The 13,798-nt window shown below is 46.7% G+C and overlaps 2 protein-coding genes across 3 annotated transcripts in view; one reads left to right on the top strand and one right to left on the bottom strand.

The window, feature by feature from the left end:
- Positions 1-1,819, bottom strand: part of LOC144101344 (putative ATP-dependent RNA helicase DDX5) — a 31,025-nt gene extending 29,206 nt beyond the window's left edge. The window contains exon 1 of the mRNA XM_077634452.1: positions 1,505-1,819. Coding sequence (XP_077490578.1) covers positions 1,505-1,527 — 23 coding nt within the window. The 5' untranslated portion in view covers positions 1,528-1,819. The remainder of the gene's footprint in view (positions 1-1,504) is intronic.
- Positions 1,820-1,900: 81 nt separating this feature from the next.
- LOC144101343 (uncharacterized) overlaps positions 1,901-13,798 on the top strand; it is a 32,513-nt gene continuing 20,615 nt past the window's right edge. Inside the window, exons 1-4 of one of the 2 annotated variants that reach the window (XM_077634450.1) lie at positions 1,901-2,235; positions 2,689-2,919; positions 10,489-10,585; positions 12,104-12,240. In XM_077634450.1, the coding sequence (XP_077490576.1) occupies positions 2,695-2,919; positions 10,489-10,585; positions 12,104-12,240 (459 nt within the window). In that variant the 5' untranslated portion in view covers positions 1,901-2,235; positions 2,689-2,694. The remainder of the gene's footprint in view (positions 2,236-2,688; positions 2,920-10,488; positions 10,586-12,103; positions 12,241-13,798) is intronic. The other variant, XM_077634451.1, reaches the window with a different exon arrangement.

The raw sequence follows: 13,798 nt of genomic DNA, 5'->3' as shown, positions 1-13,798 counted from the left end.
ATCGCGCAGCGCTGTCAATTTGTTGTTGTTTTTAACGACTACGACCACCATAACACTGCGAAACAGCTGACGCAGGGTAAAGACTGCTGCAAGAACACTGGTTCCAAAAGCCTATGCCACTTTGCGATTCGCATACGCGTTGACGAAGCTGTAATCAGATTCAGAATAAAACCTGTTCGGTTCGCACGGTCAGAACTCGCGAAAAAAAAATAAAAGCCGAGGGGAAAAAGGCCATCAAAGGGAAAAAAAAGCCTTCCTGAACGCAAACACGGAAGTGATATCGACAGGCTGTCGGGCTGTTCTGCAACGGGGGGACATGGCACACGGCCAAGGTGCGGGCGTTCATACATTCGAACGAAATGAATGAAAAGTTTAGCACGATAGTGGGAGACGGCCATACGCGAGTTGCGTAGCGAAGGTGGCCTGCGCCTCCGATGTTTCCTCTAAAGTCCTCAGGTATATTATTTCACTGGTCCTCAAAAGCACTGACAATACCCGCTGCCAGTCATTCTTCAAATAGGACAAAGGATTTTCTATATCGCTAGTTAACAAATGCGAGACCTCCGCGACTGCAGAAGTCTGACTGCACAAGCTGCGGTTGGCAAACACGACCTAAAAAAAAAACGAAAATTATGCCCAATGCGGGCAGGAAATTAGCCTCAGGTCTCTGCCCTACGCCCGAGACTAGCGTCAGTAATCGCTAAACCTGCAGCTCAAGCTAAAACATCAAAAATCTAGCTAAAGTGGACACGAATTCTGCGCTGGGCTTTGCAGCACAAGCGCCTGAGAACTGCGCGGAGCGCTCTAGAAGGTACTAGAAAGGCGCATTTTTTTTTTTTTAACTGGGGCGTCCGCAGACGTCCTGACGAGCGCGACTCATGTGCCGACATTCGATTTACGAATTTCTAAAAAAAAAAAAAGCTGCGTCATAAAGCTCCGCCTTCGAGTGAACAGCTGTTCGGAGACAGCGCGGCTTTCCAAGCAACGAAACTCGCTCCAACCTCATCCGCATCGAATGGATGCGGCGCCGGTGAATACAGAGTCGCATAGCGACACGTTAAGGCTCTAAACGCAATCTAAATAGGGCAGCGAAGAATTAAACTACAGCAAATACGATACAGCTACAAAGCTTAAGAACCTAGGCCGGTTTTAGAGCAAATGTTACGGTACACCGGCAGCAGCTGATAGACGTCTTCGCTTCCGTCATATTGTTGTGGCATTCATTCGCGGGACGCATAGCATTTAGCTTTTAACGTTCGAGTTGCCAATCAAAATTTTTAGAGAATGCCTCGCCTAGGTAATGCTACGAGTGTTTTCGCAAGGAAATTTTCAGCATCGAATGATTATCGAACCGCGCCACAGCGTCGGGTGCTCCTCAGCAGGCCTCGCCGCAATGGCTTCGGGAAAGGAAAGGCTTGGCCCCCATCAGCAGTTTGTCGCATCGCTGCCCGGCTGATAAGAAAGCGATAAAATCGCTGGTGCTGGCTCGCACAGAGGTACTCACGATCTCGGTCCCCTGTAGGCCATCTTTCACGGGCGAAAAATGGACGATTTACCGAATCGTCGACGCCAATTCTAAAGCGCTCGAAACTACCTCTACTTTGGCAAGCCGACACGTAGGATGGAGCACTCAGTGAAGGCGTTCGGCCTCGAAGTCCTTTGACCGAGGCCTGATTGCGGTGTTGCGACGCCGAACGACGCGACCCGACCAAATGGGGCCACTTGCGAGCCGTTCGAGTCGAATTGTCAGCGCACGAGACGAACGCAGTGGGCGATTCTTTTCCGGCGCGGAATGTTATCACGTGCCTCAGCGCACCTCTTCGCGCAAATCAATATTCCACAGCGCCTGCGGAGGAACACGATCGATGAATTTTGGCTCAGCCGCAGTTACCGCAGGCGCAAGCCGCCTTTGTTTTGTGAATTGGGTCTTCCATCGCTTTCTCTGCGGAAAGAAAACAGCATCGGCGATCGCGCTGTTCATTTATACTCGACGTATTTTTTTACCTGAATCCTCATAACCATCTCAAATCTTTGTAATGAACTGCAAGAAAGGAACGTATTCGTATCATACGAAACTGCGGATAAAATGAGTCTGACCGTACTGTTTTGCAAGACGCACTGTATGGTGAACTCGGTCCTTTTTTGAAAAAAAATCCTCCTAGATTGTGGAACACATCAAATCGAGAGTACGAGCGCGAGAGAGATCAATCTCCACGTCGTGGGAAGCCCGTAAAGGTATGTCGCGAGTGGCATCCCTTTGGGAAAAAAAGCAACCGGAGTGGCGCCGTCGGCGCGCCACTCGGGGATCCCGCTCGGCATCGTGTCCCTTAGTGCCGTTGTAGCGGGAGGTACTGCCGGTTGCAAAACGCGTCCTGTAACCTACAATATCGGTCGATTCGAGCCCGAATGCACTTCACGGCGTTCGCTGGTGTCCCAACTCTCCCCGAGTCACAGTGCGGTTTCATCCTCGGTCCGTAACGTGGCGCCGGAGTCCTTGAAGGCGGAGAGCGCGCGTTTGAAGAGTGTGCGAGAGAAAAAAAAAATGCAAAATGGAGGAGCCGTGTACGCACACGCTTGGCGGTGCGCGCCGGCTACGAATCTAGGCGCGTGTTCTCTTGTCGTACTGCTCGATCCGTGGGCGATCGCTTCTGTTTTGAGAACACCTGGTACGGTTGTGTCGTTGTTCAGGCCGACATGGCGGACGAAGACAGCCGGGGCGAGCCTCCGAGTGAAAGGCGCGACGACAGGGACGCCCCGGACTCCAACAACGACGGCTCGTCGGCCGGCGATGCTACTCCGGCCAGCGACAGCCAGGGCCCGGAGCAGACCTCCGCCGACGCCCCGACGCCGTCCAAGGAACCCGTGGTCGTCGTGAAGGCGGCCTACAATGAACACAGTGACGTCACCGCCAGGACCGACGTGAGTTCGCTGTTCTTGGCGGTCTGGTGCCCCGTCCTTGGTGCGTGCGGTGACCTTTGTAGTTCCGGTGGCGTCGTTGGAAGCCCCGTGGATGCATACCTGTCCGTTAGAAATGCTCGCGGCTTACGCTGTACAACTTCGCAGCGGGTACTGAGCGGTAGCAGCAGGTGTTACATGTGCAGCTGAATCGGGTTAGTGGTTAGTTACTGCAAGATGTGCGTAACAGCGCGAATTAAGCCCGCTTATGGAAGCAAAGCTGTGGAAAACTTTCACTGGCGCCGAGGATAGTGTAGCGAATGTATAATGTGGGATTTGCTTGTTTGCAAAGGGCTCACACCGTTTTTACCGCTCCACAGAAGGCTTTTGGTACGTGCAGTTTTTGCTGAAGTTGCATTTGTTCTGGCTTCACAGGGTGCCAGTGGCAGGTGTACGCTTTTCAGTGTTTCAACGTCTCTTTAGCGGTGCTTGCAGCTTAAGCTCCCTAACATCACGCCAAATACACAGCGGCAGCTGCTGTCATTTGACCAGTTAAACCAAAATAGTTAATGATTACTGCTAGGTATTCTGTAACTCGAAGTGGTCTTCGCCTGTTGGGTTGGTAGGCAGAGAAAATTGCTCAGCTGTGCTGTAGAGAGTATAAGGGAAATACGGTGCTTGCATGTGCAGTGCAGAAATTAGATTTGGAGGTAACTAGTAGATTTGGAGGTAACTAGTGAACAGGGGTGTAAGAAAAGATTGTATAGTACCTGCTGGAACCATGTCCACATGAATTGCATTTTTTCTGCAATAATCTGCTGGTAAAAACGTAGCAGCTGCCATCACCGCAATACCATTTTTTTGAGAAAGTCACTTGTGCTGCTTTGCATGGCTCAACTTGTTATAGAGCACTGCATGAGCATCATTTTGAGGCCCAAGGCTTAAAGCCTGATCCCAGCCTAGGCCCTTGGCTTCAATCCTGGGCCCAGCCCACCAAGCTCGGTGTAAGTCCTGACCGGTGTCTTCCACAGCAGCACAAGAGGTGGACTGCTCATTGTTCTCACAAATAAAGAAGTGTCCGGCAAGGGCGCTCAGATCACAGTAATGATTGGTGAAATTAGTTTCATAAACACACACACAAAAAAAAGAGATGATGAGGCAAATTCACCCGCTCAGCTTTTTGAACAGGTGTCTTGTTTATGAGTAGCTCCAAATTCTTGAAAGCCAAATGGAAAGGGTTGCATACATGCGTAATGAACTACTTAGTGTTACTGCTGCATTTTTAATCACGGATATTTTTTTTACGGCTTGAGACGTCCAAATATTAAAATGACCTCGCAGCTGTAGCCATGAATTTTTTCTTTTTTATGAATGTGGTTTTGAAGGTCTAGTTCAAGGCCACTTTGGTCGCGTTTCAATGGGGCCGAAAAGCAAAAGCGCTGTAGTGTGATGACCCAAAGTGGCCTAAGTTAGTATGCTATTCCCCAACGACATTCCTCGTAATGTACAGATGTGTTGTTGGGAAGTGAAGACAATCAAAAACAAATTTTGATGATAACGGAGCCGTTTAGTGATAATAAGCTAGCAACGGAGTTTTTTCGCTGATAATATGTTAGAAAAGAGTGAAAAATGGGGCCAGTATCTCTGCCTCAGGCCATTTGGGCACCTAAACTGCGGTGAAGTTAGACTTGACGCAGATCTTTAAGGCTGGTTGAGTTTCACATGAGAATGAACAAAGTATTACAATAGAATCACACTGATACGAATCTCATGGGATTTCAAGAAGTATTAACATGGTCAAAAAGTGGATGGAATCAAAATGCTGGAGCACAGGGAAGGCATTCACGTATGCAGACCTATTTAAGGCAGGCGGGATTTAATTACGGCCGCGTGGCACTGCTCAGTGCTTGCCGTGTGTCCTGCACAACTGGCGATTGCACCATTAGCGAGCAATGGGCGGGCAACGGTGCTCGCCACTGTTCACTTAGGTTCAGAAACTTCGCTAATTTGTGTAGACTGTGATCGTACTAGTATTGTATGTGCATGAATTATGGGGGCAGGTTTTGTTTCACAACTAGTGCACTCTATGGGTGCAGGTAGCGCATGGATTTTAACCTTGGCAACGTTGAAGACCTGGACAGCATTTCACCATGCATGCGCTCTCTCACTCCAGAGGAAGGAAAGTGCTTAACAAAAGCGCAAGCGTTTATTGTGCGGTAGACAAGTGAAAAGAAAAGAGAGGCTTGTTATGGCGTAAATGACTGAAGTTAACAGTCACCGAAAGCAAGGAGCACAGGGGATGTCTGTTTTTTTTTTAATTTGTAGTTTTCGTCAATGGGAGATTAATAAAAGCAGAAGAAAAAAATTGATGATGGCCTAGCTCTTTCAGGCCACGATATATGTAGCGAAATTGCGGCGACATCTGGTTCGGAAAGGTTAATATATGAAAGGCGCGCATTCACTACATGCGAGCCGTCGTGGCGGAGTGGTAGCGGCTCCGCCTCAAATGCCAAAGGCCCTCGTTTGATTCCCATGCTCGACACAGGTTTTTTTTTTTTTATTCAGTGAGTGTGCGAGGGTTTCAGTGGCTCCCTTCACCAACCACGTGGTTGGTCACGTGGGCGGTCACATGGTGTGGAGCATCTGCCGGCGGCGCGGCGCCGTGCCTGGTCACGGGGTTCGTCATGCGGTTGGTCACGTGGCACGGTGCGGGCGCGGTGGGAATGCGAGCACGGCAAAACTGTGAGTTCGTGGCCAATGTAGCTTTCGCTACAAAACCAACCACATGCTGCCGGTGGGACCCAAACCCCACGACCTCTGAATTTCGCATCCGGTGCTCTACCAACTGAGCTACGGCAACGGCTGACCGATCTGCTGCTTTCGGGGGTATTTGTGTGTAGTATAAGCTAACCTTCAGAGTGTTCACCAGCGCCACCCTCGTCCATAGCGGCGGATGTAGTATGTCCCATATTACTGCGAGTGCCTTGGAGGAACGTAGTCGGAAAGGTAAGGGTGGAAGCTGTGCGAAAATCCTTTTATGCTACCTATGGCATCAACGCTTCCGTCATGTATCCCATAACGAGCACCTCTTTTTCCTTCACTTGTATGCTTAATAGTTTAATGAGGACCTCGAATCTGGCAGCCTTGATGCCATAGGTAGCATAAGAGGGTTCTCGCACAGCTTCCGCCCTCACCGTTCGACTACATTCCTACGTGGCACTCGCGGTAATATGACTTACTACATCTGCCGCTATGGACGAGGGTGGTGCTGGCGAACACTAGTCAGCTTATACTACACATCAATACCCCTGAAAGCAGCAGATTGGACAGCCTTTGCCGTAGCTCAGTTGGTAGAGCACCGGACGCGAAATTCGCAGGTCTGGGGTTCGAGTCCCACCGGCGGCATGCAGTCGTTTAGTCTCTGCTTTTATTAATCTCCCAGTAATGAAAAGCCACAAGTTAAAAAAAAAAAAGACATCCCCTATGCTCCTTGGTTTCTGTGACTGTTGGCTTCCGTCATTTATTGTACGGTTGGCAGCTTTAAACGCAGAGTTCTCGGACCTCGGCTCGATCCGAAGCATCCAGAGGCGGATCGGCAGAGCCAAGGGGCTCTTGCATTGAGCATATTGGGGGGGGTGTCACAGGCTGCATTGTTGTTGGCTTATGGCTTTCTGCGCTCCGGCACTGGCAGCGGCTGGCAGAGGCAGCGAACCATCTGTCAAGTGCTCATGACCTTGCATCTACGTCCGTACAGACAAACAATAAAACACCCGTCAGGCCATGACTCAAACAAGCGAACAGTGTGCACTACTGTCGCCCATGGCAGGATGGGTTGTCTCCTGCCTAAGATCAGAGGGCTGTACTCAGATGCAATTCAGAGCCTGCACTGAAGCTCCGCCCACCTTCATGGCTGTAACAGTGTTGCTCCGCGACAAGGAAAGGAGATAGTCTGTTGCTTAGGCATTTCTTGCTATTTAACTGTTTCGTTACCATGGGAAAAAGGACTGTTTTTTATAGGTCTCGGACAAACATTTTTTCTAGAAAAAGTATAATAGGTAAAAGTATACAAAACGCACAACGATTGGAATGGGGTGCACTTTCTAATCAGGTTTATTCCAAGAGAAATACTTGTTTCAAAATATTGTGAAAAAATAGAAAAACAACCAAAAAAATTGTATTTACATGACAATAATTCTCCAAAAATAATTTATTAAAAAATCCTAGCAATTACAAAATGATCAAAATCTTTTTATAACTTGGCACTAAAACGTAAAACTTATAACTCAAATACTTTTTGAGCTAGAAATTGTTTCTTTGTGCTCTTTGAAAAGGCTGATTTCAGTGTGTCCTTGATATGATTTTTACACTCTGACAAAAAATGAATTGGAAGTATTATGTTATGTGCCAAAATAAAGCTTGATAGGCGTGCTTTTTAAAGATAGAAATCGTAACTAATATTGTTACAGAAAAAAAAAACGAGGAAAATTATACAAACAGAAGTATTATACGAATACAACGAACAGGCCAACATTCCGGGCTCTGTTTGCACCTTTTCAGCGTCCGAACCAAAATCAAATCGTTAGAGGCCCCGATACTCAATGCATCAAAAATATCTGCTGCCGATGTAGTGGAATCGCGTGCAGTCTGGTTTTTTCAAGCTCGCACCGTCCTTGCGATCGACGCCATGCTTGAAGCAGCCTATGCTGTAACCTCTGCTTCAAGGGCATTGCAAAATTTTGCGCCGCGTGGGGAAATTTTGATCTACACAGAAAAATGGAACTAGTTTCTGAACAACAAATCAGATGGCACTGCATCATCGTAGAGACTTCATATGCTTCATAGCAGACCTCCGCTCGCACAAGCGTATTGGAAAGCGAAACTAACAGGCCAACGTTCCGAGCTCTGTTTGCACAGTTTTGAGCGTCTGAACCAAAATCTAACGGTGCGATATCATTGTCAGAGACCCTGCTACTCAATGCATCGAAAATATATGCTGCCGATGCAGTAGAATCGCGTGCAGCGTGGTTTTTGCGAGCACGCACCATCGCCGCGCTGGAAGCGCCCTACGCCATAGCCTCGGCTTCAAGCGCATTAAAAAAATTCGTGCCTCAATAGAAAATTGCAGTCTATGCAGAAAATGAAACTAGTTTCTTAAGAACAAACTAGATGGTGCAGCATCACCGTAGTGGCTCCATAGGAGCGCTCTGGTTCGCACAAATGGACCAGGAACAAGAAAATAAACACAGGCCACCGTTCCGGGCTCTGGTTGCGCAGTTTGAGCTTTGGGAACAAAATCTGACAATGCAACATCGTCGTCGGAGTCCCTGCTACTCGATGCATCAAAAATAAATTCTGTAGGCGCAGAAGAATTGTGTGCAACGGGGTTGTTTCGAGTGCGCTCGTTCCCAACTTTGACGCTTTTCTTGGAGCATTCGACGCCACACCCTCAACTTCAAGCGCATTTCAAAAATTATACCTTGATGCAAAAATATAAGTTACACAGGAAATGAAAGTTCAATGTGTGAACAACAAACCAGATGACTCAACAAGTCCGTAGCAGTTTGAAATTTTCTATCACTGGTGATCGACACCTAGTGGCGTGGTAACGAAAGAGTTAAACAAAAAGCTAATCATGAAGCGGAATTGTAGATGCAAAAATTTTTGGTGCCTCTGACTTCTTTAATAAAGTAAAATGAAGATTTTTATTTTGTTTATTGCTGTATGTTTAGTAGGTTAAAGCAGCAACCTATGAGAGAGGCTGGAACGTACTTGATGCGCTGTATCTCGTCACTGGCAGTCCAGTATGAGCTCTGAAAAGTAGCATACACCTGTTAAGCTCTGGTCACTAAAATTAAGTCCTCAGTTCTAAGACTTTGTTGCGGTGATTGTGAATGTGATCTGTAGTACCATTTGGACAATTCGTCTTTTAAGCTCACCTCTGCCTTAAAGGGACACTGAGGAGAAATTGAAGTTGGCTTGTATCCATAGTATACCAGCTCCTGATCACAAAAACGCCACTCTTCCTGAATACAAAGCTCTTGTAATGTAGAAAATAGCAAGAACCAAAATACAGGTATCGCCGCCACAGGCCAATCTCGCAAGTACAAGCGTGATGACTTCCTAGGACAAGAGGCGCCACCATGGAGGAATTTTCCTTACTTCATGGATGTCACGAATCTCTGAGGCTTGCAAAGGAAGGTTGCGCACCGCACCGCTAGCCTCCAGAAATCACGGAGTCTCCGTTTACGTCACAATTCACGTCACTCCGTTCTGTGTCGTCATAAGAGTTCTCCGGGTCGTCATAAGAGTTCTCGAGTTTGAATCGGGGCGGCGGGAAAAAAAAATTTTTCAACTTCGAATCTAAATTTCTTTGAAATAAATGCATCTTTCGCTCCCGAACAAGCATCAACAAAGCCATGAAATGCCGAACTATCAGATATTGCTAACAAAAAAAATTTTGATAGGGTTCTCCTCAGTGTCCCTTTAAAATACTTGGCTAGCGGTACATTTCATCTTGGTTGCTGCTGAACCATACCATTTGCCTCTTCTAGTCCCACGATGCACTTTTAATCAGTCTCGACATCATGAGAATGGATTGACAGGAAAAAGATACCAACTTTAGCCCAAACATATCTTGCATCAAACAGATGTCAATGGGCCTAGCTATCGAATTTCATAGTGAACAGAAACCCGACAGGAAAAAAACATGGTTTTTGAGGAAATGAAATTGCACAGTAATTGTCTCACCTCTCGATGGAATCATACCTTAAGGGAAGGGAGGAAGGTTGGAGTGAAAGAAGAAAGAAAGAGGTGCCTTAGTGGAGGTCTCCAGAATAATTTCGACCATCTGGGGATCTGAAACGTGCGTCGCACAGCATGCTGGTGCCTTTGTGTTTCGCCTCCATCAAAACGCAGCTGCCGCGGCTGAGTTCGACTCCGGGAACTTCGATTCTGTAGCCGATCGCCCTAATGAGTCGGAGGTCCCCGGTTCGAACCCGGCCGCATTTAGATGGGGGGAAGAGTTTTCACTTTTTTGTTAAATTAAACACGTTGCTTGAAGCCCTCTGGGCTTATGTATTTTATGCCATCAGTCATGAAAGCTCCGGTGGTTGGGTAAACCATGGAAGTCATATCCTATGCTACTTTATATATGTATATTTTTTACAAGATTTTTTTTGTTGGCAAACTGTATTTTTCCTACTTAACATTGGGGAAGTGAAACATGGCATCGCACCAATATTGTATGATTGCAGCCTTTTATTTTACCGAATCCAATGGGAGTTTGCCGCCCCAGGCGACAATATTTGACGCAAAGATCCTGGCCACACATACTCATTCAGGAGTTCAGTTTCTGGAATCGTGCAGTCACCACGTGGGTGGATAAGATTAGGAAGTTTGGGGTGGTCATGTAGCCGCAGCTGGCACATAACAGGGATGGAAAACTAAGACATGGGTGTCCTGAGCGCCTTTTCAAAGCCACTGGGTTTCTCCGAGGCTGAGAAGATGTTGACCATGCCTGCGATGGCTTTTGCGTGTATGACTGCATGAAGTACACCCAGATGTCTTTTTTTTTTTTCGTTCTGTTACTACCAGGAGCAAATTGAAGAGTTTCAAACCAAGCACAAGGTCAAGATAGAGGGTGAAGATGTGTCAAAGCCAATTTTCAAGCTCGAGGAGTCTAATCTCCCAGGTAAGTTAAGGTGTCACTTTATCATCTCATTTACCACAAAACACACCCCAGACAAAAGAAAGTAATACCCCTGTCACACGGGCACTCTAAAGGCACTTTGAACTAATGCTCCTTTACGCTCCCAAAGGAGCACTACTTCAAGGGAGTTTGTCCGTGCTACACGGTCGTGGAACGACCTTCGCAAGAAGTTGTTAGCGCCCTCATCGGCGAAAAGCGTTATCAAAATTGCAAACCTCACTGCACATGTAAATACAGAAATGTCACATTTTTTTAGTAAATTAGTTTTATAACCGTATTATGTTAAAGCAACGTAATTTTGACTGCAATAATGACATGATTTTTCAAGTACAGAGCATAACATCTCAGTGCTGGCCACACTGAGCCCAACTCGCTCAATCTGGAACGAGAGTATGGCGTGGTGAGACTGCCACAAAACAAATGGTCTTATATTTTAAAACACCACTAATCTTATGAAGTGAATTTATAAAACGAAAATTGAACGTTTCTTTTCTCAGTTTATTTATGCTGTTAACTCGCTGGGAGAGAGAGTACTCCCTTGAAGCCTCAAAGGACGAACTCGAGCTGCCTTGTTTCGAAGCTCCTTTGAGCTAGGTGTCCTTTGGCGTGTCCGTGTGGCAGCGCGCGTTCGTCCTTAGAGTAATGGAGCATTAGTTCAAAGTACCTTTACTGTGTCCGTGTGACAGGGGTATAACACATACAACGAAGCACTTTTGTGTTTTGTGCTAAATGAGATGAATATAATGACTAAAAACCAACTAGGCCCATCAGCTCTCTTCTGTCATTTTCTCTCTCGCATTTTTCTGCTTATTTGACAAGGGTGAAGTGCTTTTCGACGGAAACTTGCAGTGCTTGAAGTGCGCAGTCAACGTGAGGATTTGATGCCACACTTTCCTGGTGCATTATATCTGTCCGGCTATGAGAGTGCTGCTTGGGTTAATTTTCACCTCTACGTGAACTAGAACTCTGTGTGTGGCTAAACATATCTGCACCATGTTGTGAAAAAGCAAGTGACCTATATGTGCAGCCTGGTAGCCAGTGTTAAGTGAGAACTATTAAAAGTAATGAAGGATGTCCTGAAACAGCCTTTGAGTGTTGCGGGTAAATGTAAATTTCAGCTAAAAATTGCAGTTGTAAATTCCAAATGCTACCTTTTCTGTTCTAAAGGTATTAGTACTAGCTTAGTTTCTAGAATCAGAACATTCGCACTTCTGTCATCAAATTCAGACAAGCTTGGCAAGGAGCTAGCAAAGAAAAAATCCCTACGGGAGTGTTGACGGAAAAGGAGACTAAGAAAGAGAAAGAAAATTATGATGGCATTATCACAGACCTGCAAAGAAGACGGGCTAGACAGTCGTGTTACCAGGACATAGCTGAGTTGCATCTAACTAGCCTCAGGACGATTCATAGAAAAGCACGGCACCCGAGCAGCTGGTTCCAAATAGTTATGTTCACACATCCTAAAATTCACTGCATACTTTTTTTTTTATATACAACTAGATGAGTTCGTGAGCAAGCTCAAAGACATATTTGGAAGCTCGTTATCACCACTGGCATCTTACGGGCTGCCAGCAATCCTTGGCGGACGGGATTTCATTGGACTCGGGGATTCGTCCATGTCCGAGAAGGTCATTTCTGTGAGTTTGCTTTAGTAGTTCTTCATAACTGTGCATCTACAGTCTTTTTTGTTGTTGCTGTTTCTTATTTTTCGGCGTGATTTTGAAAGTGGACCGCAGGTCCTCACATGGACTTCGCTGATCAAATCAAACTCTTGGAAATTGTGGCCCTCAGATATTGCTGGTGACTAAAAGGTTGTGTGGAAAGCCTGCTCGGTTTTTGACGAGACTGCTATGAAGAGTGCGTGCACCTGGAGCGACTGTGGGTACGCCTGTCGTGAACGAACGATAAACAGAAACTCATCTATGTTCAGAGATAAGGCCTAAGCCTGCGATAGATAAGGTAGTTGCTATTACATTTAGTGCATGCCATTACTTGAGGCACTGACTGCATTTTATGTAGAATTCAGAATTTTTATTACAGTTACAGCCCCCCCCCCTCCCTTTTTTTTTAATCATTGGAATGGTTGACATAGTAGTAGTGGTGCGCATCTTGTTGGTAACATATCGTTCCATCTCTTCCGCCTACACCATGATGACGATGATGGAAAATTAATGACCATTGCTCTCTCATATCGCAGTTGTCCACGTTTTCTTCGCAGTCGAAGCTAATACAGTTATACAGTTGAACCTGGATGTAACGAACCTCCATGTAGCGAATTACTTGATGCAACGAAGTTTTCTAATTCTCTAATGCTGCCCTTATTAAAGCGTGTGTATTTGAGGCCTCCATGTAACGAACGCGCAGATGCGGTTGACCTTGATATAACAAAGTCGCTAAGCCGACCATCTGTTAGCTTGTGCTGAGTTACGAAATTTGGGAGATAAGTTTCACGACAATAAAGTGTGAATTGACATGAGAGGAGCACCAACGATCGCAACGAGTGACCGCAGTTGAGTCAACGCATCATGCTCCAGTGCCGCTGGTGCATCTCTGTTGCTTTCGCTTTTGGAACGCCACACCATGTGGCACTACAACAGTTCATGCTCAAAAGCAGCAAAAAATGATAGGGCATAGCAAAAACAAAACTGCACGAGCAGTGTGCACCCATCGCCGCCGTACAGCACGTTGCTCGCATGATTCCGGCGCCGATAGCTCTTGCGCATCGGGACTATGAAGTGAAGACAGCGGAGAGCGCCAGAGGCACAAGACGAAGAGTCCGTTTCCTGGGGCAACAGCGGCGGGCACACCGAGAGAGGGAACATGCGGGAAGAAGCATGTAGAAGCATGTGGCTCCGCGGCTGGTCTATACAGCAGCGGCGCGACCGTGCACGCTCTCCTCTAGCTCGGCTGGTGACCCCGCCTCTCCCACTGTCCCCACCCCACTCATAGCATTGTGTGAGCCGCGGCGGAGGTGTTGACAGCGTGATTGCAGAACGTTTCTCCGTGTTTATGACTTCGAGTAATGGGGTCTCCTGCAAACATTTTCAAGGGGATTTCACCTACATTTATTTCTTAATTTGGTTTCCGTTTTGTACTGTTCTTTCGGGTCTTCTTGCAAAAAAAAAAATGAAAATTGGTTTTTGGTGAAAGGAAATGGCGCAGTACCTGTTTCACATATCGGCGGTTCCGTAAGGT

The sequence above is a fragment of the Amblyomma americanum genome, chromosome 8, assembly GCF_052857255.1.
Source record: "Amblyomma americanum isolate KBUSLIRL-KWMA chromosome 8, ASM5285725v1, whole genome shotgun sequence".
Lineage (NCBI taxonomy): Eukaryota > Metazoa > Arthropoda > Arachnida > Ixodida > Ixodidae > Amblyomma > Amblyomma americanum.
The sequence above is the reverse complement of the archived record's forward strand: the minus strand, read 5'-3'. Positions and strand labels throughout refer to the sequence as shown.